Source organism: Scardinius erythrophthalmus (assembly GCF_964197995.2).
Source record: "Scardinius erythrophthalmus genome assembly, chromosome: 2".
Classification (NCBI taxonomy): Eukaryota; Metazoa; Chordata; class Actinopteri; order Cypriniformes; family Leuciscidae; genus Scardinius; species Scardinius erythrophthalmus.
In genome coordinates this window covers 4,596,354-4,623,537 of record NC_138222.1, presented here as the reverse complement: position 1 = coordinate 4,623,537, position 27,184 = coordinate 4,596,354, and the positions used below count along the sequence as shown (strand labels likewise).

At 38.5% G+C, this 27,184-nt stretch overlaps 1 protein-coding gene across 1 annotated transcript in view; it reads right to left on the bottom strand.

The window, feature by feature from the left end:
* Positions 1-1,383: 1,383 nt before the first annotated feature.
* adamts7 (a disintegrin-like and metallopeptidase (reprolysin type) with thrombospondin type 1 motif, 7) overlaps positions 1,384-27,184 on the bottom strand; it is a 75,990-nt gene continuing 50,189 nt past the window's right edge. The window contains exons 16-24 of the mRNA XM_081351459.1: positions 26,271-26,418; positions 19,542-19,668; positions 19,211-19,424; positions 15,866-17,575; positions 14,695-14,847; positions 14,422-14,595; positions 14,162-14,308; positions 12,342-12,504; positions 1,384-1,541 (exon numbers count right to left, since the gene is read on the bottom strand). Of these exons, the coding sequence (XP_081207585.1) occupies positions 1,393-1,541; positions 12,342-12,504; positions 14,162-14,308; positions 14,422-14,595; positions 14,695-14,847; positions 15,866-17,575; positions 19,211-19,424; positions 19,542-19,668; positions 26,271-26,418 (2,985 nt within the window). The 3' untranslated portion in view covers positions 1,384-1,392. The remainder of the gene's footprint in view (positions 1,542-12,341; positions 12,505-14,161; positions 14,309-14,421; positions 14,596-14,694; positions 14,848-15,865; positions 17,576-19,210; positions 19,425-19,541; positions 19,669-26,270; positions 26,419-27,184) is intronic.

Genomic DNA, 27,184 nt, shown 5'->3' with positions numbered 1-27,184 from the left:
TAGCAACATAAGCCGCTTTCCGACCAAGTAGTTACAGGAACTTAGTTCTAGGAACTGTCCACTTATAAACAGTTCTAAGAACTACTCTCCCCCAAACACGGTTTTGCTGTTTGCATTCGCACTGGCCAAGTGGCCATAGGAACATGTAGGAGGGGTAAGGGAGTGACGCAAGCACAGTGACTTTTATTTTGACGGCGCGACGGACCTTTATTTTGGCGGCGCTGAGAACGCCAGAGCAAACAATGCTCGCATTTGCTGTGTTTATTAGTTAGCGATCTGTCTAACAGTACTGTTAAATATCTTATTAGATAGAATTGTTATAGAAAGTAGACAGTATATGAAAAAAGGTTATTAGCCTATGCCGTGTGGTTGATGTCCAGTGTTGCTAGCTGGGCAGAAATACATAATCATGTTTGGCTTGGTCCCCTCAAAGTTGCGTTGGATTTTCTCTTCAGCATAAAGGTTTAGAGACCCATCTATCACTGTTTTCCATGTTTGTATAGTTAGTTTATGGATTAAATATATAGGCTATAATCTGTGTGTTTACATTCTAGCTGTTTTAAAAATGGCGGGTGCTGGTGTTCCGCGTGCGTTCGGCCAATCAGCGTACACTAACGTCACGGGTAGTTCCTATAGTGCTGGTTTAGACCCTACTCTGAAGTAAGACCTAAATTAGTTCCTACAAATGGAGTTCCTAGAACTAAAATCGTTCCTAGTTCCTGCGGTGCGAACACACCGACATCCGGGTACTATAGCCAATAGTTCTAGGAACTGTGAAAAGGTTCCTCTGGTCGGAAAGCGGCTATAGTGTCGGCCCAGATCCGGCCCACATCTGGGCCGTGTGGAATCCACGTGTACCAGATGTGGGCCGGATCTGGGCCGACAGTATGTTGCTGTCTGGGAACTGAACTGCAGTCTTGGCAGGGTTAAAAGATATGATTAAAATGGCCACATTATGAATATATTTATTCCATCAATTGCCAACTAGTAAAGAAAATTAAAAATGTCCTCAGCAAGGAAGCTTAATTACTGTAGTCACTATTGTGAGATGGCAAGATCCACTCTACCTGCTTTACTACCACTTATCTGAGATGATGGATGGAAATAAGCACCACTTATTCTGTTAAAGAGTGTAGGGACAAAGTGGCTCCCTGATAAACTGTTGGCCAATCGCAGACAGCAACATAGTGTCGGGCAAGATCCGGCCCACATCTGGTACACATGGATTCCACACGGCCCAGATGTGGGCCGGATCTGGGCCGGCACAATGTTGCTGTCTGGGATGACCAGACCAGATGAAAGTCTGTCCAACAATGGATTGGTCCATAACTGCTTTGAGTATTTGTGTCATTATCTTGTGTTACAACGGTCATTCTGCAATCCCTTTGTATGTCAGCGGCTTGCCGTGCGTTCGCCGCCCCGTGACGGGAGCCCGCAGGTCTTGCAACACTTTACCCGGACCGAAGGCACCTGACATCGGCCGAGCCATCGAAGGGTCTGGCAGATGCGGAATGTCAAATGGTCTCGTAAACACAACTGACCTGAAAGACACAGACAGAGAAGGAACATGAGAGACAGCGAGAGCGCTTCGCCACCTGCACCGCACACATGCACTAGTGCGTTCACACATCAGGGGATTTGCCCTCAAGCCAGGCAACACATTACAGCAACACCAACACCTCGAGAGGAGCGGGAAAACAATCATGCTCATCTCTGATGCTGGGAATACCTGGAAGAAAATCAAGTACTTCATTACATAAAAGTATAATGGCTGCACAGCAAAACATAATTAAGGATAATTTCAGAAATGGACCCTTTTTTTTTACATTAATAGGCTTATCAGAAGCCGAAGTCGTATTGGTTGGGTAAACTTCTATAGTGGTGAATGGAAACTACCACAAATAGAATTTTGAATGTGCATTATCTAGATTCTTTTGACCAGCATTTTTGTTTCTGGGCCCTTTAAAGCACCACTAGATTTTTTATTTTATTTTCTAAAGACAAGAGAGAATTCAGAATATCACTCCTGACATCAGGCTGTAAAACACACTCTGTTAAGTGACTTTCTTAGGCTACGTCTACGTTAAACATTTCAAATCACTGCAGTTTTCATTTCAAAACACTCTCCGTCCACACTAGTGTTTTCCAAAAGTTTCTCATCCAGACAGAAACGTCGGAAAACGCTAAATTCACCTTACAGCACGCGCAAAAGCCTCATAAAAGCTCACTGAGATGATACAGACATGATCAAGTTATCACGCAATTCTTCTGACAGGATCATTTTATTTAGCAATATATCTGTCTGATGCGTCCAGGTCGCGCTCACTCACCATGTTTGGTCTAAAGCGCAACTGTACATGTTTTGCCACAGGACTGCAAATGTGAGTGAATTTTCTGTCATCTTTGCAGAACTATGATTTGAGTGTGCAAAGTAACATATTTTAGCAACAGTGTGAAAGTGAATAGCACATAACAGGCACAATACCACCATAAACATGAATATCTATTGGTACAATATGCGTCACATGACTAAACTAAACTTATGTCATTGTTTTTAAATACCTCAGTTTTCGCAAAAACAGCGTTTTCAAAGGTATCCACATTGGAGAGCGTTTCCAAAAAGCTTAGTTTTCGTTGCTAAAAACGCAGTCTCAGAACAGAAGACCAAAACGGAGACAAAAAGAAACGAAATTGTACTAGTATTGTACCTAAGAAATTAGTTCTAAATGCCTATGTAATACAAAGGTGCGGGATGGTCAAATAAATCTACCACACAGACGAACATTTTACACACTATAAATTCACCCCTGTTGTTCTATCACATTGGGTCCCACACTGGGGCCAGGAGTTATAAAACGGGGACGGGGCAAGACTAAGGGATGAGTACAGTCAACAGATTGTTATGCAAAACAAACCTCCTCAGGGCGATACAAGACCCCACTGCAAAATTACCCTGCTTATTATGCAGCAACTTGCCACATGAGAAAATAATTGAACACAAAATATTCATTTGGCATATTTTATTGCCTCAAGGTGACTTTCAGTATCCGCTTGTACGGCCTGTTATCAGTTGAAGCGGTGGTTGTTGTGAAATAACAGTTTAAAGAATCAGAACTGAGTAAAACCGTGTAAAAATATGAATTAATGATGCATGGTTCTGCACTAAACATAGACAAGTTTGTCAAAGGACTCCCAGTGCCAGGTGAATGTAAAGCAGATGATGAATCTACTACAAACGTCACCAGACGCCAGCGGTATAATACCTTCTGATAGTATGAAGCCAAACAAGATGCCACTTAGAGCCTTCACATCACAAAATGCCATATATCCCCATAAAAAATATCTGGTGGACATTTTTTTTACCTTTGTTGGGCATGTTTTTCAGTGCATTTCGCAAGACAAGAAATATTTTCTTTCTAAATACCAGTGAGAAGACATCATGTGCCTGTAAAAAGCTGATTATAAGCATACTTTAAATGCCTCGTATTCAGCCTTGTTTAAAAATAGTGATGAGAACAAAAAACGCTTAGAGGAGAGACCAAAAACAAGCAAATTTACAGAAGAGTTGCAGACAGGCATACTAAATGGATTTTCTGTGCATTTCCACCGGATGATTCCACCAACAGAAGGAGTCCTTGACGTCTCAGCACGACAGCATCTCCTCGCGCTGCTAGATCAGTGTGTTGACATCAGTGGGGTCACACACTGTACCCTCGCCTTCCCACACTGCACTGGGAGAAGTGATGTTCTGTGACCGGTGTCCCAATCACTTTTCTAAGTGTCCATGAGCCTCATGTATAAAACACTGACTTCTCACAAAACACACACTGAAAGCCTGTGCCTATATGCACACGATGGTTGGTTGGTTGGTTGGATGGATGAGTGCATGGTTGGTTGTAATTTTAATTAAAAAATGACATGGGAATATGCATATGTCGCACTTTTTAACCATGCAAAAGCATGATAGCACTGGAGTCTGGTGGCATATTGAATGAAAGCAAGGACGTATGCACATATACAATAAAACAGTTTGTGTCATACACGAAAGGCCAATAAATCATTGGTGTAGAAATACATTTATAATTACAATTTTCACTCAGAAGTTGCCAGTAATATTTACAATTAATTACCAAGTAATGGCATTACAATGTGTTGCAAATGTGAAATTCTGAGGTAAAAAGACTTAAATTGTATTTTCTTGTGAAATGTTCACAGTGATCTTTGTCTTATTTACAATTATACAGTAGACAACACTAAAAACATAGACAACCTTTATTTTTTCAGAATAACAAAAGTGTTTTGATATTAAAATCACCATGAAATCAAAAAGGACAATTCATATTTTTTTTATGGAATATTGCAGTGTTTATTATAAATGATTTATCTGATCACGTGCCTCGTAATCTTGAATCAGAATAACTTCCCCTCCCTCATGACGAGGGCGGGGCAACCTGTCACTCACGAGATCCACTGGAACGGCCACACAATCATGTGCAGTGTTGCCAGATGTACGATAATTATCGTATTTGTACGATAATTTTGACCTCTGTACGATGTACGATCAATAATGGAAAAAATCTTATAATGTACGATAATTTCAGAACTGTGTGACACTTCAAATGATGGTCGTTGTAATCATAGGGCTTCTCATTGATCTAGTTGTGGATTCTAGGTCCACCGGCCGGAAGAACGTGTAGAGAGAGGGACCTTGCGTGTGTGTGCTAGTGTGCTTCACGAAGCGCATGTAAGGACCCAACCAATCAATTGTAAGTGCGGGCGGGCTTTTATCTATACGGTCGGTGGGGAAGAGGTGTAATTTCCAGTACACACGCTGGTGTCTGTTGGTAAGAAAATCCAAGATCTAATTGCACAACGTGGCACTTAGTCCCAGATCTAGCAGCTTGTAGATCAGCTTGCTGGGGATGACAGTATTAAACGCAGAGCTTCAATCCACAAATAATAGCCTCATGTAGCAGTTCTCATTGTCCAGGGTGACTCAGAGTGGTGTGAAGTGTATGTAAAATTGCATCCACCGTTGATCTATTGTACATCCGTTTCACTTGTGTATACATCACAAAAAACTAACAGAACTTCAGTTTCAACTTATTACAGGGGACTGAAACCCTTTGGGTCACCAATGTTTTATTGACATTTAGGGACACCCCCCCAGACAGCAACATAGTGTCGGTCCACGTACCAAATGTGGGCCTGATCTGGCGGACAGCATTATTGTAGATTCCCATATAATTAGTTGTATCATCTAACGCAATGGCAATGGCACTCATGGCAATCCCTAACTATTTTACGTTTTGGCAAATTGGTGGCTAATTTGTATTAATTTTTACAATCTCTACTTAAAAGTGTACTTCAATGCTGGAAAAATGGGCTTTCATTAAAACTTGGCTGCATATGTAGTAGAAAGGCTAAAAATGCATAATGCACTGGGCATGTTGCCGTCCAAGGCCACTCCCACCAGTCTGTTCTGGATACGCTTACCAAACATCGCCTTACTTTTAGTAGGAAATACTTTTTAGCAAACTTTTAGTCATGATGGTGTTGACTTGTATTGTTCCCAGCCAGGTGCAAGAATTCAATTTCGCATTGAAGGCAGTGGCTAAAGGCTAAATCGTAAATACGGGTAGAACACCGCAGAGGAAAATCTGAAAAACATCCATGTTTGTAGTCAACATTTCAAACTCGATTACAATGAACAGTGTTTTAGGACAAACGGAGGGGAAAAAACTGAAACACTGTTGCATACAGGCAAGAAAGCTTTTGCCATGGTGTTCCATTTTTACCATAATACTGATTAAACAGTAGACAAAATACAGTACAATTTTCAGAACGTTTGTAAAAACTTCCTAGCTTTTGCCCTGTCTCTGCTCACAAACACCTCATTTCCAGCCTGTGAAAGCTGTCATGTTCTGTCAGCTCATAGAAAGTTAAAGCCCACACTTCACATGGTGCATAGTCTGCTCATCTATGACCGTGTCATTCAGAGTTCATTCAGTCACAGGTTATTCATGATTCACAGCACACTTACCATATTGATAATACATATCAAAGAGTGTCAGTGCCAACTGAGGCTGCAGAACAAATCAATGAGCAGCTACTAAAAGCAGTGAATTAATGGACTGACCATTAAAAGAACACTGTAATGTTTAATACAAGAATAAGAATAGAGTTTATAAGGATTAACTAAAGCATATATATATATATATGCTTTAGTTAATCCTTATAAACTTTATTCTTATTCTTGTATTTTACTGGGTCTACTATCTATTGTATCTATTGTTTCTTTTTGCCTGTAAAGCACTTTGAACTGCTTTGATGCAAAAGTGCTTTACAAATAAAAGTTGCTCGCTTGCTTGACTGCTAATACCGTCTCTGCTTAAATGATAGATTAAGTGTCCCATTCAATCATATTATCCAAAATATTCAACTATTCAATATTTTAATCATGGCTTTCAATTATTATTTTATTACTCAGTATTGTTAAGTATTCATGTTAAGTATGTTCATGAATGAACATTAACCTCTAATTACAACTCAATCATTGAAAAGCACATTGTGTGAGATAATGAAAGACTTGCACATTCCAACACACACACACACACACACACACACACACACACACACACACACACTTCCTGTATTTACATGATTTATTCCACACAGAGAAGCAGACTGAATCCCGTGACACACAGTGGCCTTCGGCTGGGAGAGGGCTCATTAATCCGGTCTGAACTCCCCCCACCTCCCCAACATCCTGTAGGAGCCGCTTTAAACAATGCTGAGGAGTCGGAGTGATACAGGAAATGTAGTTTGTGTTTATTTTTAGTCACTCATTCAGTACTCAAACCGAATGAGCAGACAGTAGGCAGTTCTCATGGAAACTACTGTAGATCACAGTTTTCCAATCAGGGATTTCCCCTAACCTTTAACATGACATCAGAATTTGGTTCATATACTTCTTTAAAGGGGGGGTGAATTGCTGTTTCATGCACACTGAGTTTTTTACACTGTTAAAGAGTTGGATTCCCATGCTAAACATGGACAAAGTTTCAAAAGTTAAGTTGTACGTTTGAAGGAGTATTTTTGTTCCAAAAATCCTCCTTCCGGTTTGTCACAAGTTTCGGAAAGTTTTTTTCGAGTATGGCTCTGTCTTACGTAAGAAAGGGCGGAATTTCCTTATATGGGTCCTAAGGGCACTTCTCCGCGGGCACGCGCGCACTCGTAGACCAGAGAGAGAAGAGAGCGAAAGCAGTACGTTACCTCAAAGCGCTGTGCTCGGCTTTAGGGAAGTCAATGTCACCAAAGAAGTGGGTTTTTGGTTGCCAGAGCAAGACAACCCTGCACAGATTCCCAAAGAACCCAGCGTTAAGTTTGTTTTTTCGAAGCATCAACAGAGGTTGTGCAAGACTCTTTGTTCCCTGCATTTCGACGATGATTGTTTTATAAACAAAGCCCAGATCGACGGATTTGCAGATCGTCTAATGCTTAAGGATCGAGCAGTCACAATGATAAAGGTTCGCTGTCGCATGCGGTGAGTAAACTACTTCAAATGTCTCTGTGTTGTTGTTAGCTCGGCGCGTTAGCACAGCTATAGCACACCGCCCACACGGCCCGCCCCCAGCCGCTCGTTTTTTTACGGAAAGACTCGGTACAGCCTATCTTTCTTTTATAAATATAATAAAACTAAAGACGTTTTGGAGATTTGAAGGATGCAATACCACTCTATAGGTACTCAAGATTAACAGGAGATTGAGTGAAAATGAGCATTTCACCCCCCCTTTAATGCAAGTTTCATATTATTATGTAGAGTCAGGAAAATATGCGTGACTTTTCAATCTTCCATCAATAATTTCCAACAAATTTACATCTGCTGCTGAAACGGCTTTTGGTTCTCTCAAAGTTATGAACAAAAATCCAGTAATGTTACAAAAGGTTTAAAAGTTATACTTGTTACTTTTGAACTTCTAAAACGTTTCCATAATGCTTGCAGAATTGTAAAATGGAATGTTCCCTTAATGTTCGTACAACCAAGAAAAAAGCTTTTCAAAACATTTAAAAAACTGGATGTTTTGACCTTTCAGGGAACATTCAAAAATAACATTCTTATAACTTAATGGGAACGTTTGCTAAATATTCTTAGAACATAATTTTGTTAACTGGGGTTGTGGGAGAAAAATCTGGGGAAACATATCTAAAAACTCTGACCTCTGAGCAAGACATTTGCATGAATTCGCTTAGCAGACTGCATTTAATATGGTTTGTTAATACAATGGATTAAAGATGTACTGTACTGTACCACAGGGTTAACTTGTTATATCACAGCCTTCATTAAACGGTGTAAGAAAGTAACAGCGGACTTCAGTTGAAATGCCATGAAAATCCATTTGGACAGCGTCCAAAAGAATTCAATCCAAACGCTTATGCAAGACTTCTCTCAACATCCAAAACACTGTCAGTGAGGTGATCTCATCTGCAGCGTGCCTTGCCAAAAGAGGTTATTATCTGAGGCAAAGGAAAAAACAATACTATTAATAGCCCTTTGGGACGCCATTGTTTACAAATCTAGAGTGGGGAAGTCCACAGAAGGCACCCAGGATGGAAAATCAGTGAAGCAAAAGCCCCTCAGTAATACAAAAGGCTGTTAGATCCTCCAGCTGACACTATGACAATTTGAGCCAACAAACAGGTTTTTGGTAGTTGGTCAAGAAGCTGATTAATTTACTATCCAACATCAACAAACAAACTGAAACAAAGAAAGGAGATCCTATTCATTAGAGAGTGTTGAAGTGGAGTATTCCAGGGCTGGGAGTCTGGATCTAGAGTTAAGTATGAACCAACTAAATCATTAAATAATGGGTACAAAAGGAAATTAAGGTAGTCTCACATAGCAAATTTAAGCCACTTTTTGTGTGCAGTATGACAGCATGAAGAGACTGTGGATGGTAGGGTGACCAATGACAGTCTTGAAACTGGGAGAACCATCCAACCAACCAAACAACCATCCATCCATCCAACCAAACAACCATCCAACCAAACAACCATCCATGCATCCATCCATCCATCCATCCAACCAAACAACCATCCATCCATCCATCCATGCATCCATCCATCCAACCAAACAAGCAAACAAACATCCATCCATCCATCCATCCATCCATCCATCCATCCATCCATCCATCCATCCATCCAACCAAACAACCATCCATGCATCCATCCATCCATCCATCCAACCAAACAACCATCCATCCATCCATCCATGCATCCATCCATCCAACCAAACAAGCAAACAAACATCCATCCATCCATCCATCCATCCAACCAAACAAGCAAACAAACAACCAACCATCCATCCATCCATACATACATACATCGATCTATCCATCCATCCATCCATCCAACCAAACAACCATCCATCCATCCATCCATGCATCCATCCATCCATCCATCCAACCAAACAAGCAAACAAACATCCATCCATCCATCCATCCAACCAACCAAACAAGCAAACAAACAACCATCCATCCATCCATCCATCCATCCATCCAACCAAACAAGCAAACAAACAACCAACCATCCATCCAACCAAACAAGCAAACAAACATCCATCCATCCATCCATCCATCCATCCATCCATCCATCCATCCATCCATCCATCCAACCAACCAAACAAACAAGCAAACAAACAACCATCCATCCATCCATCCAACCAAACAAGCAAACATCCATCCATCCATCCATCCATCCATCCAACCAACCAACCAACCAAACAAGCAAACAAACATCCATCCATACATCCATCCAACCAACCAACCAACCAAACAAGCAAACAAACAACCATCCATCCATCCAACCAAACAAGCAAACATCCATCCATCCATCCATCCATCCATCCATCCATCCATCCAACCAACCAAACAAGCAAACAAACATCCATCCATCCATCCATCCATCCATCCAAACAAGCAAACAAATAACCATCCATCCATCCAACCATCATCCCAACCAATCAGCCGTCCGTCCATCCATCCATCCATCCATCCCCAACCAACCAACCAACCAACCAACCATCCATCACTTAAGCCTTGTTTACATCAACACTTTGAGTTTGTCCACTTTCAGTCACTTCGAGAGGTAGTGGAAAACGCATTCAACCGCTGTACGCTGTTGTACATATTATCACACTGTTGCTAAAATATGTTACTTTGCACACTCTTAATATCACAGTCCTGCAAAGATGACAATATTTACTCACATTTGCTGTCCTGTGGCAAAACATGAGAGCAGTTTCGTTTTAGACCAAACATATAATGGTGAGTGAGTGCGACCTGGATGCATCAATGAATGGTGAGAGATTTTGCTAAATAAAATTATCCTGTCAGAAGAATTGCACGATAACTTTATTATTAATTTTTACGTCTGTCTCATCTCAGTGAGCTTTTGTGAGGGTTTTTTGCATGCGCAGGATAAGGTGAATTTAGCGTTTTCACGCGTTTTCCAAAAGTTTCTCATCGAAACGAATTTAAACGAAAACGCAGTTTTCAAATGTATCCGGATTAATGTACACGTTACCTAAGTAATAAAGTTTGCACATGAAGACGACTAAAAAACACATCCGTTTCATTTTTGCAAAGAAACAAATTATGAAATTCTCCGCACTATGAAACGTAAAATTCAAGATCTGACATCTTGAGGCCTGAAAAGTCTGTATGAATTAACATAAATAATACATCAAGTCTTAATGACTACTGAGGAGGGGAAAGCTGAGGTGTTTCATCTAGAAAAGTTTTGCGCACAACATGGTGGCATAATTATTTTTGAAATAATCATGAAGTCCAACTGACCTGCTATCGGGTGAAATAATTATGAGCAAACATTGCTTTTCCAAAAAACTAATCAAACGTGGGTGGATTTCCTGGATCATTTCTTTCAATAGGTAAGGAATTAAACATAGGTAGGTCTACCACCAAACAGCTCATCACGAATCACATTTTAATTAGCACACTGAGCCAAAGCAATTTTCTCAGCACTAGAACATGACAGGCCTAGCGGTACATTTCAAAGTAATGACGCTGGTAATTAAAGGCTGTGAGACAGGTGAGCTGCATTACTTGAAGAAGAAAGAAGTGACTGGAATATGTAGTAAAGGTTAAGGAAGTGAGCATGTTCATGCTTGTAATTTTCCAATTTGGTGATAACTGCTATCTGTGAACCTCAAATTAAGGACAATATTTAAATAATATATTATTTCTGTAAATTCGGCTAAAACCTCAACAACAGGTTGTGAATGCCATTTCATCTCGATTCAATGCTAAGATCATAAAAAGATCTTTTAGATAAGATTCTTTAAGCTATAAGCTACAATCTTTTAACTTTTGTCATTTGTCTGAGACTACAACTCTTCATGTAAAAGGCCTGTGTGTCGTTCTCTTTATATATCAGAATAATCATTGTCTGGCGTGTTGGACTGTTAACACAGCTTTCTTCTATCCCCAATGACCCATGACAAAAGAGCTGCAACAAAGGAGGATTCAGGGGTCTGTAAATGGCACAGGTATTCTGTCCAAGTCCTCAGCAACTAGCAATAATCAAGCCAAACCAATCTAGAGGTGCAGCATTTAATGGAACTTTGAATAGCAAACTCAGGGGATACAAGTCTCTCTCTCTCTCAGTATGATTGCTGATAAATGCAAGGCAATTTCTAAACCTACAAATGTCATTAGTATTCATGCTACCATGTAACTGCAGTTCACAATAACACACACCGTGTTTATCAGAGCATACTGAGTGTAAAGGTTTGTCCTTTGGAAGTGTATGCAAAGTGGATTTGCTTTCGCAGTGCAGAAAACATCATCATGTCGACAACACGATCCAAACTCTTCCAGTCTCAGTGTTTGAGGACGGGACAAAGTACATGTTGTTCGCAGGCAGCCAATAAAGACCATAAGCTGCCATTATGCACATTTGTTACAAACCTACAGGCAGATCAGAAGCACTTCTTTCTTTTGGGAGACAATAACTCCATTTATCGTGCGCTTTGATCTTTGAAACTTTGCAGACATTTTACGTTCTCAAACATCTGTATTGGTTTGGTTATGTCTTTTTCTTTTCTTGTTTTCTGTTATTTGTTTAAAATCTAAATTGTAAAAGTTGTCAATTCTATGTAACTCGATTCAGTTTTCAATAAAAATATGTTGCAAAAAAAAAACATCTGTATTACACACTGAATGAGAGGTAATATCCAAAGAAGCTTAAAAATATGATGAAATTGTACCCTGAATTTCTCAGTATCCTTGTATACATTGTCTCTAGCACACAAAACTACTCACCAGAGGGGGCGCTGTCACAGTCATGAACGTTACACTTCTTTGTGTTCTTTGGTCGAGGTTCATGATCACAGTCCACATGCTCATTTTCATCCTCAAGCTCGGCCTTAGTGTTGACACATTTGACCAATCGCCGCTGAACGCCTCCTCCGCAGGACACAGAGCACTGCCAACACACAATAGACAAGCCTGTTAAACACCCAGTACGGTTTCTGCAATCAACCCATTCTAGGCCAACTGGCCTTTAATAATCTTCCGTCAGATGGCTCTGATCAACAACCTAATGGAAATTTTTGACAACCTATGACTGTCTTTAAAGGGGTCATATCCGATAACTTACATTCAGTTGTTTTTCAATTTCAAGATGTGTTTATATGTGACTAATTTTCATCAATCAGAATAAATCCAATCCAAAGTCTCTGAAAGTTCTGTTTACATGAACCCTAAATGTTGCAGTCCGATTCACATATAATATTTATCGCTATAATGTCACCATGAATATAATTGTCATTTTTGCCGTATGACACATCTAAAAAAAGCTGACAATTATGTCAGAAGAGCTTTTTTAGCAATCTACTGACGAGTTCGTAAAACATGAGATGCGAATAAACATATGTACGTTTGTATAGCGTAAAACATATGTAAGCATAATCATCACGGCAGTGTGCATGTGTGAAGGATCCGACAGTCGGATGAAAGCGTTTATATGCTTTTTTTAAATTCATGTCAAAGGTGCTATTGACATGAAATTTTCACCAGATGTTGGTAACAACCAAGTAAGCCATACATAACAAAGAAACAAACAAAAATAATTTCAGAAATTAAGTTATGTGTAATAATGTGAAACGACACAGGGAAAAAGTATTGAACACATGAAGAAAGGGAGGCGCAAAAAGGCATGGAAAGCCAAGACAACTGCTGAAAACTTACAGTAATTAAAAAGCAATCCAGCCCCCTGTCAGTGGAAATTAATAACAGCTGGTTCAGTCCTAACGGATGGCCTACAAAAAGGTCTCATTGCCAAGGTGTCACACAAGACACATCTCATGATGGGTAAAAGCAAAGAGCTGTCTCAAGACCTTCGCAACCTAATTGTTGCAAAACATAATGATGGCATTGGTTATAGGCGCCATTCTAAGCTTCTGAATGGTCCAGTGAGCACTTTTAGGGCCATAATACGGAAGTGGAAAGACAATAATTTCACCATAAGTGTGTCATTTCACATTATTACACATAACTTAATTTCTGAACTTATTTTTGTTTGTTTCTTTGTATGTATGGCTTACTTGCGTTGTTACCAACATCTGGTGAAAATTTCATGTCAATAGCACCTTTGGAAATATATTTACTGAGAAAAATGATGACGTGTTCAATACTTATTTCCCCCGCTGTATACTGGCCAAAGTTATGGGTGTTTGGGGATTTACAAGTGGTTGTGGGGTGGTATTTTAAGGGTAGTATTCTTGTTCTGAAATCTTCACTTTTACATTCAAACCAGTCATGAGATGTAACAAGGTTTGTTCTCACTTTCTTCTTCTTTGCTGTCTTCTAGTTTTATGGTGTATTGTTCGCTCACTGTTCTGCGCTTATGTAACCAAACAGATGTTCTTGGTTTTAATGGGGCAGGGGAAGATTTTGAATGTTTTTCAATAAAATCTGAGATTCTGAACAGATTCCAGCAAATTGTGTCCCTCTAATTCTGATTATGTGGGCTATTTGGTTCACACCTTTAAATGCATCAATTGTTATCTAGTGCAGAGACACAATGTTAAACCGGATGACTTGTAAACTGAAATGCTTCCTAAGAGATGTATGACACTCACCTGACCCCAGGATCCAGTAATCCACTGGTTGCATGGATGGATGTTGCAAGTCTGGATGTAGCTGGGCTGCCCGTCGTCATCACATTTCCCAGTTTCAGGGCAAGTGACCAGCCTCTGTTGCTCCCCAACTCCACACACCTCTGAACACTGTAGACATAGATAGTGGACACACAGAGATGAAGAGAGTGGAGTGAAGATCAGGAAACAGACGCAAAGAGCTAAGGAGGGGAGACCAGCTACAGATCGTGAAACCTCTTTACCTGCCCCCATGAGGAGGTGTACCAATCTAAACAGTTGTGGATGTTACAGGGAATTCGGACAGGAGGTCTAGGGGAGGTGGCCTGGCAATGAAACGGCCTCAGCAACCTTTGATCTCGCGTGTCGTAACACTGAATCTCTCGAACCTTCACTCCTACACCACAGTTTTTTGAGCACTGCCAAAATAGAAATCAGGGGTAGAAACTTCCATTGTTTTATCAGTCTTTGGAAATTCATTGATTTTATTATGTTTTGCTGCATGCACGTGGACTTACTTTACTCCACTCTCCAATTTTCCACGCAGAGCAGGGTCGAAGGTAGCAGCGGCGCGCTGGCACCGGCCTAGTGGCTAAATCACAGTCTGATTCTTCCCCAGTGCTGCAGGACACTGATCTCCAGATGGCACCAAGCCCACAACTTGTGGAGCACTACCATACAAAATCATTTGTAGTATTGAAGTATCGGTTTGCACTACCATACAAAATCATTTGTAGTAATAACATTTTAATAACATTAAAATAACATTTTTATTAACTAACTAATCAAATTTTACAGTTACTTTAAACATTAGAGGTTATGGGCTTCAACAACATTCTTATTAATATATCATCCCTTCGATTTTCAGGTAATGAAACCTGGCGTACACACTAGCTATGTTTCCATCCAAAGTTATGATTTTAACTTGCGCACTAAATTGGACGATCAAGAGTACAAGAGTAACTTCCTGATAAACTGCCACCAATTATCACTAAGAAAATACAATAAATTACTTGTGTCTCAGAACATGCAGACGAAGCGCAATAAACGCGGTCATGTTATCTTGCTTCCTGAGGCCGATGCCTGTTGTTTGAGAATGCAGTTGTGTGAGAAAGTTTGGGGAGGGGATTATACTGAACACTTTGACAACAGGCTTCGGCTCAGGCATTTCAAAATGACCAAAGCAACATTTCAGATGCTGTGTAACGAGATCGGTCCGCTGGTTAGTCTAGTTATACCGTCTCATTGTGCAAATTTGACATGACATTTTTTTATACGCATCAATTTATTCAGTAAATGTGTTTCCACTATAGTTTATGCGTATGTCTTCTTATCGGATAAAAAAAAGTTTTTTTATACACATTTTTAGAATTTATGCACATCTTGGCATTTCCATCCAGCGTTTTTTTAATGCAATATCCTGCAATAAAAATGGGTGGATGGAAACATGGCTACTGTCTGACTTTAAGGATGGATAGCTGTACCACTTGATCCTTTATATCCATTTTTGGAGCTAAAATAACATGAAAAATCTCATTACCTGAAAGATAAAGTTATGTTTGTTTTGAAACCGAAAGCTGTGGTGTCAGCATAATTCATGGACTTTTATCATGGTGGCCGACTGCTGTTTCTCAGCCCATGCTGGTTTCATATCTAGAGAATGTGAGGAATGCATAATTAGCTACTCACAGCACTCCAGTTGCCTTTTTTCCAGTGTGCAAGGGAGGCCGATGGGGAAAGGGAAGACATGACCAGCCCAGTGGGCATCATAGGGCTAGAAGAATGCACTGAATGCTCAATGCTAATGCCCTGAGATGGCTGCTCAGTAGGAGTAGAGAGAGTCGGGTTCAGCCCAGTAGGTCTAAGCGTTCGGGAAATAATAATCTCATTGTTATCAATCTCTGTCCAGCGAGGTAAGGGGATCGGAGTTCCCCAAGGCTCTATTCTAGGCCCGTTTGTCTTAGTTGTTGCACTGGTTCCTAAATACCAACTGTGAGGTTCTGCTGCAATTGTAGAGTCAGGAATCAGAGTTGGAGTGAAGAATGGGGGCTCAAGGTCTGTAGGAGGTAGAGCTGTTGTTCCAGCTGCTGAGGTCATGCTACTGTAATGTTTGGCTGGGATAGAGGAAGTCAGAGAAGGAACAGACTCTTGAGAAAGGCTATCTGAGGTCGTAGTAAACTCTCTTACAGCAGGCCATGGTTCACTAGCCTTCGTTTTAGTTGTTGGGTCAGTGAAAACTTCATATTTTGCCAAGTCATTACTGGAAGCACTGCTTAGAAGATCCATTGGGTGAGGAGTTGCACTCAGTGAGACTGCCGGTGAGGTCGTAATCCATTGTAATTGAGTAGTGGGATTATAAACATGTGTGTTCTCAAACTGAGACATAATTTTTGGTTCATAGTTTTGAGTGCCATGCTGAGGTTGAAAGCTTTCCCAGTCACTTTCACCCACAGGAACATCTTCACCAAACTCCCCTTCATTCTCATCTTCAGTTACTGGCATTGTGGTTTTATCTTTTTGATTGCCTTTGTATTCGTCGTGGTTATTTGAATTTCCGTTCAAACTTACATGTGTGTCAGGAGTTAAAAAGATGTTTGGCACAGTGTCATATGATAATGTGTGCTTGTCCTGAGGGGAAACATCTGCAGTGGATGGAGGTTTCCTTGTAATGCTGATGTCCCGACTCAAGCCAATATCAAAGTCTGATGCCTTCAATTTGTTAAATAACTTGGTAGCTACAGAGGATGGCTCAGTTGTTGTAATGACAGGCAGAAAATAGTCCTCAGCAAATAGCTCATCATTATTTTCATACATTACATCTTTCTTTTGAGGCCCATGCCCTTCGGTACCCTTGCTTGTAATGCTGTCAAAGCGAATAGTGGTGGGACTGTATTGGTTTGCAGTGGTGGATGGTGAAGAGGTAGTTACGGGGACATCTGTCAGATAAACGTCTCCATGTTTTATTCCTGAGTTATCAAACATATCATTTTCATCTTTATTAAGGTCATATGACAGATCCTCGTGGAATTTTATAAAATTATAGTCATAGTAAAAATCATCAACTTGAAGATTTTTCACAATAGAATTTTCAGAGGACTTTTCAATATGACTGTAATGTGAGAAATCATCTTCTATAATGTCATTGAGGTCAACATTGCCCCTGGGCTGATTTAGAGTAAGACTGTCATGAGGTATAGCTTTTATCTCATTGAAAAATTCTTTGCTGGACGCTCCGCTTCCTGACCAGTCGTTTCCAAAGTTGTCTGAGTTTATGGGGCAGTCCTTAGCATAGCATGGCATGGTTGAATTAGGCTTGGCTTTGGGATCACAGTCTACACCAGTGTTCCAGCTGCAGGTCACGTCACGTATGCGGAAACCAGCTGCACAGCTCACTGAGCACTGAGGAAGAAACAGACAGTAAGAGCTGTCAATGTCAGAGCACTGTCTCATATCGATTTAAAAATAGAAATGAAATAGCAATTGAGACCGTTCTGTATATCAATGAGTCATAAAAGAGTCGCCTTTGTGCAGTTTTATCCCATGAAACAAAATCTGAAGCTCGTCTTATGAGAAAATAGGGAGTATTTATAAAGCATGTATAGTGTTTGCAGTATTAACCACATTATTGTGAAGATTAATGTTCCCCTCAGTTCAAATAATGTGATGAAGTAGTACTGTGGTATAGAGATAGTACCAATAGCATGTGAAAAAAATAATACTTGTTACAGTCAAATCTACTTGCTTTTCTCATTATATTTATAGTTTGGTTCAAACCTTAATTTTTGATTTAATAAGAATCAGAAATTATATATATATATATATATATATATATAATTTCTGATTAATGCACAGATCATATATATATATATATATATATATATATATATATATATATATATATATATATATATATATATATATATTTATATATATATATTTATATATATATATATATTTATATTTATATATATATATATATATATATATATATATATATATATATATATATATATATATATATATATATATATATATATATATATATATATATATATTATATATATTAGTGCTGGGCAACAATTAATCCAAAATAAAAGTTTGTGTTTACATAATATATGTGTGTGTACTGTGTATAATTATTTTGTATTTATAAATACACACATATGCATGTACATATTTAAGATTTTTTTTTATATATAAAATATTTATATTTATATATAATATCAATTATGTATAAATACATATACAGTATATACATGCAAATATTTCTTCAATATATACATAATCGTTGCCCAGCACTAATATATATATGTATATATCTATGTATATATCTATGTATATATCTATGTATATATCTATGTATATATCTATCTATCTATCTATCTATCTATCTATCTATCTATCTATCTATCTATCTATCTATATATATATATATATAGTGCTGCTATAATGCTACAAGGCTGCGCAGACAATCTCAGTAAAACCTTTCTTCACAGATCATGCTGTACTCTTTAAGAATGTCATAATCACATTTCAATCATGACAACTCTCAGTGTTTGGCATGGTAATGGATGTAAGAGAGTGTTTGGCATGGTAATGGATATGACAATGTTGATATGTTTGATCTTGGCGGAATAGATCTTCTACGCTTTTGCTGTTATTTCTGCTGCTGCAGAGCAAGTACGAGACTTGCTCCTGCCAATACACACACGACACGACACGACACGCTGCTGTGAGCAAGTAAGACATGCTGCTGCTGTACAATATAGTGTACATGAATTACCCATAGCAGATCTATACAGGTGGAGCTGGGGAAGGTGGAGGGTTTCTGAAAGCGCGCTGCAACTGCTACAGCAAATGCTGACCAAGTATTTGAAGGTTGAGCAGCGAGCTCATTGGCTACTGAAACAGCAGGACCAATCAGCTGTGCCCTACAGAGAATGATGTGATTGCAAGCAGGTTGAGTTAAGGACCGATCAGCCTGCGCCATCTAGAGTTTCACGACAGAACTTTGTATGCATATAGCCAGCTCACCTCTGACCAGCTTCCAGTAGTCCAGTCAGCAGGACAGGACATGCGTGTGTTACACCGGACAATTGACTCAGGCTTAGGCAAGCGTTGACATTCAGTGGGCTGAAGCGCTCGTTGCTCATCCAGCCCTAGGCTCTGAATACACAGCACTGTTCTCTTCCTAAGCCCCATGTCCCCACAGCTAGATGAGCACTTCTGCCAGTCTCCAACCCACCATCTGATGACACAGAAACATCACAGGAATTTATTGCAATTTTACTGCACTTAAAAGCCATTAGGTGGGATGCTGCTGATGGGTGTGTAAAGCACAGGACTGTTCAGCCGTAAAACTCACATGGCTGGACAAAAGCCCTTATTACAGGTAGTTTGCTTGTCATCAGGCTTAGTAGACTGATCACAGTAATGCTCCTCAACGATCCCAGATGTTCTCTCCACACAGTGTACAACTTGCCTTTGCACACCTGAAAACAAGAGGAGCAGCTGTTTAGAAAAAGGCACGTTTGCTAATGCAAATTACAGAATTTTCTGGCATTTTAACAGAGAGAAAGCTGATAACTGCACCACAGCCTGCCCTTCTTCATAGGAAAAAACAGATCAAATGAATAAATAAGCCCACAGCCCAAAATAAATGACATTTAATTTAAACAAAAATGTAATGACACAAATTTAAATACAGTTTATTAATTGGATCACTTATTAAGGTCTTATTAGTTAATGCATTAACTAACATGAACTTGCAATGAACAATATATTCGGTAAGACTTTATTTTTTTTACTTTTTCTATTTTGTATTTTAACAGATACAAATTTCGATCCTAAAAATGGATTAGTAAATGTTGAGATTCACATGAACTGAGATGAATAGAAACTGTAAGTATTGTTCAGTGTTATCTCAATGCTGTGAAATGCCAACAACACTAAACTGAAAATTTGAAAAAATCTTAATATTTTAATTTGGCTGGCATTTAGAGAGAGGCATTTTATTTAACAATAATTCAGTGTGCCTTTACGAACACAAACGCCATAATCTTTCTGTGGTTTGTACATATTCTGATTATCTTATTTTCCCCTGGGAATGAATTTGAACTATTTGAATATAAGAAGAATCTTGAGCTCAGACATTCTGTAGTTCAAATCCAGACATGGCATCAAATTCATGGCCTCTGATATTGACCACCTTCACTTCTCTACAACTATTCTAGCTAAGGAATTGAATCGACTCCAAAAGGAGGAGGGATAGCTCTTCTTGTGTACTCTCCTCATCCTCGGGCTGGTCTCGACCTTTATTTGACCGCTTTGAGAAGCAAAGTTTCCAATAGAGAGATGAAGGCACCCACAGTCCTTCACAGGTGTTTGAAGAATGTCATCAGATGAACCCTCAAACAGATGGGCTAAAGGGCCTCGGGGCCCATGCGTCAGTTTGCACTGATTGGTGTGACCCCCAAAAGACCAATGACTGATCTCATGTATACAGTTATATGTTCACTTACAGATACATGTTTAACTCAAGATACTTATGTTTTATTATCATCAGAATCCCACATTAGGGCTGTTGATTTAACATGTTAATTTGGTGGATTAATTATGGAAAAAATAACAATTATCCGTAATCGCGTTCAGTTACGAACACGACTGACTGCATGATGAAGCCTATTAGAATGCGGTTCAAATTCCACTAAAATTCAAGATATGGGGGTAAAAAATGTCCCATATGGGTTTTTGTCTCATGTTTATATCATGTGATATAGCAATATATTTATATTGGAAAGGCTGAAACTTTCGTGATGATGAAGCATTGACCTGTCAAGTGTACAGAGCATCGTTCACATTCACGTTCATGTTGTCAAAACATTGCATTATTAGAATTCAAAACATTTTTACTAGCCAACTGGCGACGGACACCGTTTCATACACAGGCCCTGGCTTTAAATCATTTGGGAGTAATTTCTCAGCCAAAATTAATGTGCGATTAATTGGTGATGAATTCAGTTAATATTCGGCACATCATGCAATTAATTGCATTTCTTTCAGTTGCACAATGGAAGCAATACACAGGATGACTTTGCCCACACACACCTATTTAATAGTTTATTAGCTTATACTCTGAGTCTGAAGTAGTCTCGCGTAGCCAGATCTTCAAATTGACAACAGTCCATGTGCATGACGTCTGAGGCTGAGACTAACTCTGAAGTCACTACAGTTCATATTGATTTTTTAAATTTGAACATATTAAATGCATAGTTCAGCTCATTTTAAAACATTGTTTGATGTACTGGGAACCCTTCATTTGAATTTGGACCGACAAAGCTTTAATTCTGCTGTTATGATATAAAATAATTGATTTACCTGCTGTGTCAGACCAATTAAATGATGGCATTTGTTTGAGCACTTCAGTCAAATTAAAGATGAACAGCGGTTAATTGCATCTAAAAATGATCATATTCACTCCAACTCTTCAGAACTATCGAGAATGGTGCTCTTGGGGTAGATATGGACACATTTTGTGAAATATTCTACTTCATTTTCATATTTTATTACAAATAACATTGCAAATGAATGTTAATTAAAAAACTACGTGTGCTGTGCAATAACCTTTAACAGAGCTGTTGATGGCCAAAAGCAAAATATAAAATAAATACATTTTACAAAGTGCAAAGAACATATTTAGCTAAAGACAAACAAATGGCATTTCATGGGAAACTATCCACTGATCATAATCAACGAGAATCAATCAAATTTACTTGAATTTCAAGAGGAGTCACTTGAGTAAAGTATTAAAATATACAGCAGCATTGCATTGACTTCAAAGGGGTCATGACAGAATAAATCAAATTTGCCTTGATCTTTTGACATATAAGAGGTCTTTGCACCATTAAAAACATCCTGCAAGTTTCATAGCTTAAAACGTTCTCCTCATTAAAAAAATAATTTATTTAATCAAGCTTCAAAAATGGCTCATTTTGATATTACGGGATCTGTGACATCACACAGGCAAATATATTTGCATATGCCCGCCCCCAGAACGAGACATCAACCAATAGTTTTACATCATGAATGCACTATAGGCTCCGCCTCCTGGCATTCAGTCGCTTAATGGCAGACATTTGCCTACACTGACAAATACAAATACAAAACAAACAGAAAGCATTATAATGACTGACGCTGTCTACACTGATGCAGTATACAGATGTGCGTTCAGTTTCTGACGTACTCCACACGCTTAATAATGCCTTGTCTGTAAATGACGGTTTTATATGCATAATGTTTTCAATAGCAAGTGGGTGTTGATACTGAAAATAATCATTTTCCACATATATATATTTTTTTATTGTGCAATAAACTTTATTAACATCATAAGTGAACCTCAAGGAACATGTTAAAATAATAATAAAAAACAATCTATGTCATTACCCCTTTAAGAAACTCTATCTTTAGACCCTGTCCAACTTAGTCTACCGGTTTCTGGAACCTCACGTATAAAAAGGATGAGATATTCAGTCTAATAATTCAAACTCTTGTCTCTGTATACATTTTACTTCCTAATTTTCCACCAAAACACCTCAGTATACGAACCTATTTCTATTAGCAAAGCTACATGAATTGATTAACAAATAAATGTTCATAACTACCAGCTTCTCTAAATAATTTCTACCAACTCTGTCATTATCACAGCCTTTTGACAACAAAACCCATCCATTTGCTTGTACTTTTCTATCTCTAAATGAAAAGAGCTCTACATAAAACTTTAATCCCTGTTTTGAATACATCATTTAAACGGTACATTTACCATAAAAGCTCTGCTTCCCGCAGAGTGCAATTACATGCAAATCCTTAAGCCTGTGATTTCAGCTGCCTTGTCAAATAAATAAAAAAATGTTACATTTTTTCAGATTATATATTGGTCTCTGAGATACAAAGAAATTAAATATGTAGCAAAATTAGAAGTAGTAGTTGTTTTTAGTCTTTTTAGTCATCCTTACATAAGCAGCGAGAATCACATATGAGGAATTAGGAAAAAGAGCTTTGTAAAAACTCTCAGGATGTTTATCATAATTACACTTTGATTACCGATATGTCAATATTAAGCAATATGTTAAACTGAGTATGAATGACACTGTAAGAACTTCAAATGTACTTTCTTAAACACTGAAGACAGTATTTCTTCCTTCATGGCTCCTAATAACATTCATAACAACTGCGGCAGATTTTAAAAGGCCTTCAACATCATTAACTGGAAATGCTTAGCAGATTAACCCGCCAGCTGACCAAAAAAAACACAAAAAACCCAGCGGTGATCCCATGGTCAAATTAGACACACTTTAAAAACCATTAAACATTCTCTGAATTCTTGATTAGAGAACAACAAGTCAAAAGATCCCATTTGTTGCTGAAAATTATGAAAGGCCATCATTTGTTTTAACAAGTGTTTCCAGCAACAACGTCATACCAATGAAAGTGAAATTAATATGCATGAAATCGATCAGAGAATATATATATTTGATGTTTATCATTGAGCTATGTGGAGCAGGATTTTGAACCAATGATGTTTCACTGTGTGCGGTGCAATCCAACTGGAATCTAAACTTCCCTCTTTCCCCTACTAAGTAGTATACAAAAAAACAGTACTTCACATCATTAAGATGTCTGCATACACAGTATTCATGAAATTCCAGCTTTTAATGTTGTGTTTTTAATATGCTTTAGGACAAATCATGTGTAAATTCTAGGGCTGTCAAAAGATTAATCGCGATTAATCGCATCCAAAATAAAAGTTTGTGTTTACATAATATATGTGTATGTACTCTGTATAATTATTTTGTATATATAAATACACACACATGCATGTATATATTTCAGAAATATTTGCATACATATACTGTATATATTTATATATAATTTATATTATATATAAATATCATTTTTTTATATATAAATTACACATTTTTCTTAAATATATACAAGCATGTGTGTGTATTTATATATACAAATTTAATTATACACAGTACACACATATATATTATTTAAACACAAACTTTTATTTTGGATGCGATTAATCGCGATTAATCTTTTGACAGCCCTAGTAAATTCATAAGTCGACACCATTGCTGAGTATTTTCTGCTTAAAACTGCGGTGAACCAAAGACAGTCTCAAAAACATGCTTTGAAATCGCTGGTGTTTCTGACGTCACAAACTACCTTGTAACCAATCAGATCAACGTGTGATCGTCAACGGTGATCAAAGATGAGTTTTCAGGTATAAAATGATTGACTAAAGTGGGACTTTAAGGTTGCTGTCACACTAGCACTTTTGGTGCGCACCCGAGTTCAACTGACGTCAGAGTTCGGTTCGTTTGGATGACGTGAACGCTGTTTTCCGAACTTGGGTGTGTTCACACAAACCGTACCCGAGTCTGCATAAAAAAAGTGTTCTGCGGTACGGTTCGCTGCTGATATGAATGCAATTGTACTAAGTGAATCGCTATTGATGACACATGATTTAATAAAACTATTGTGTGTTTATGTGCATCTCGCACACTCATTTCTGCTGGACTCCCGCATTCTTCAGAACAAATTTAGAACATTCAAAAAACAGCTAGTAAACAGTAACAGTAAACAGCTGCTGCTTTGATGATGAAATATAATATAAATAATATAAAGTGAACACAATCCAGCAGGGGAAGAGGGAGGGGGGAGTAATCGAATTCCGGTTTGGACCAGCCAATCAAACCATGTGTGAAATCACCCTAAATATTGGGAATGACTTGAGCACCAAGATTTTTGGTGTAATTTGGTGCGGGGCAAAAAATGTCTATTGTCAATAACATAGCGATTCAAGAAGCAACGCTCACGCAAAAGTCACTTTCAAACTAAGCATGTGAGCAAGCGACGCTGCGAATTTGTGTCACCAACATGAAGATAACAGAAATCTGCTAGTGATTCAACGGATCGGAAAACTCAAGGTTCGGATCATATTACGGTTTTTCAGTCACGGATCAGATCGTTTTTCGGAACATCAAGAAAAAAAATCAATAATGGGGGGAGTCAGGAAAAAGAATAAGAACAAATACACTAGGTACAAGGCGCATAGATAATAAGTCAATATAACAGTTACAAATAAAGGTCTAACTGTAGTGTTCAGGTAAAGAAATGTAATAATTGTATGAATTAAATGTAGATTAATCTTTGTTAAAGTTTATGTTGTTTGACCAACATTAATGACACAGACTAGAATATTAGGCTGCTGCCACTTTAAGACTGAATGCATGGATCCAATATAAAGGTACACATCAGATTTCTTTCTCAACTGTTCACTCAAGACATAACCGACTGTGTTTTCGATTCGAGAATATTTTGACATAATTTCGTGTGTATTTGTCTGTTGAAGGGCAAGAAGATGTGAAAGAAGAATCAATTCCGTGTTTGCGCGAAACGTGCCTCTCTGTGTGTGCACACAGATAACAGCGCACGAGTACTAAATTGGCAAGACAAAACACGCGCGAAATGATAAACGTTCCCTCTATGATGGTTAACCTCTGGAATGAATCCGCAAATCACATGCGTGCATACGGATCACGGATCAACTACGATCTGTTTAACCTCTAAAATCTCCATGAGGAACTTTTTCACCCTCACACAAAACTCCCTAACATGTAGATTGAAATGACTGGATTTCACTACAGCAAATGCGACAACACCTAACTAGACCATATTATACCATTATTGAAGTCTTTTTTTCCAATATATTGAAGCTTGCTTGAGCTGTGATGTTTTAACAACACAAATTTGAGCATCAGCTTGTCCAAAGTCTGTTTCCTATAAAGTTTAACTCGGGACAGTTCAGTTCGCTGCCAGAGAGCTAATTTATAGCTGAAAACAAGATATAGCGCCAGACTGAGCAACTCAGCTATTTTCTGCACTTTTTAGTATAATATGAAACTGTAACAGGGCAGTTACCTAAAGTAAATACATAAAAAGTGGTGAGGCAGATCAGTCGGGATTGGCTCAAGTTGTGCATGAGTGTAAGTTAAAAGTGAAAGAGTACAACAACAAGACGACTCCTTACCAGTTCCACATGTGGCGCTGCACTCCGTCCAACTCCCATAAATCCACTGGAAATAAGAGACAGCAGTGCCGTTGTTGGAAACGACAAGAGTGTCTCTGCTTATGGTGTACTCGTACCTCACCCCAGGATTCGACTCCTGAAAAAGCAGCTGGAGAACATTGAGGGCAGATTAAAGAGAAATATTGACACAAGAACACACAAATCATGTGAAAAACACACAAATCTCAGACCTAGAATCTAGGACAATGCCCATTCAATCAGATATCAATACATCAAGATTATATGATAATTATTGTATATGATAATGAAAATATGAATCTAAATTAAAGAAGAACCAGTCACCCAGTTTGGATGTTCGGTAAGTTCCATTTAGGGTTGCCAACTGTCCCGAATTAGGGGGGACGTCCCGTATTTTGGGCCTAATTTATTTGTCCCGTGCGTGACCTCCCGTGTCCCGTTTTTTGACTAGCTGATCTAACCACTGACTGATACAACAGCAACAGCAGCAGTGCTGACCACGACACTTGAGAATGATCACCGACACCTGTCATCATCCAATCACAGCTTTTTTTAATCATTGTTTGAGACAAATCATTGTTTGATTTGCGAACATAATCCTCTGCCGTCTGGTCGCTTCTGCTTCAAGCCGGACTCGTCTCGCGCTCACGGTAATTCCCTTTCACTGTCCACGTTTTGATTTCGGCAAATCAATTTTGGCGAATGCAAACAATATGATCATTGTTAATGAGTCTAACATCCAGCCACGCAAGAAAACATGTAATCTACCTGAGGGAATATGCTCAAAAAACATTTCTGATTATTATTAATGTTTAAATAAAAGCTTTAGAAAGTAAATAGAAAGCTTTTGTAACATTATAAATGTCTTTACTGTCACTTTTGATTAATGTAATGCA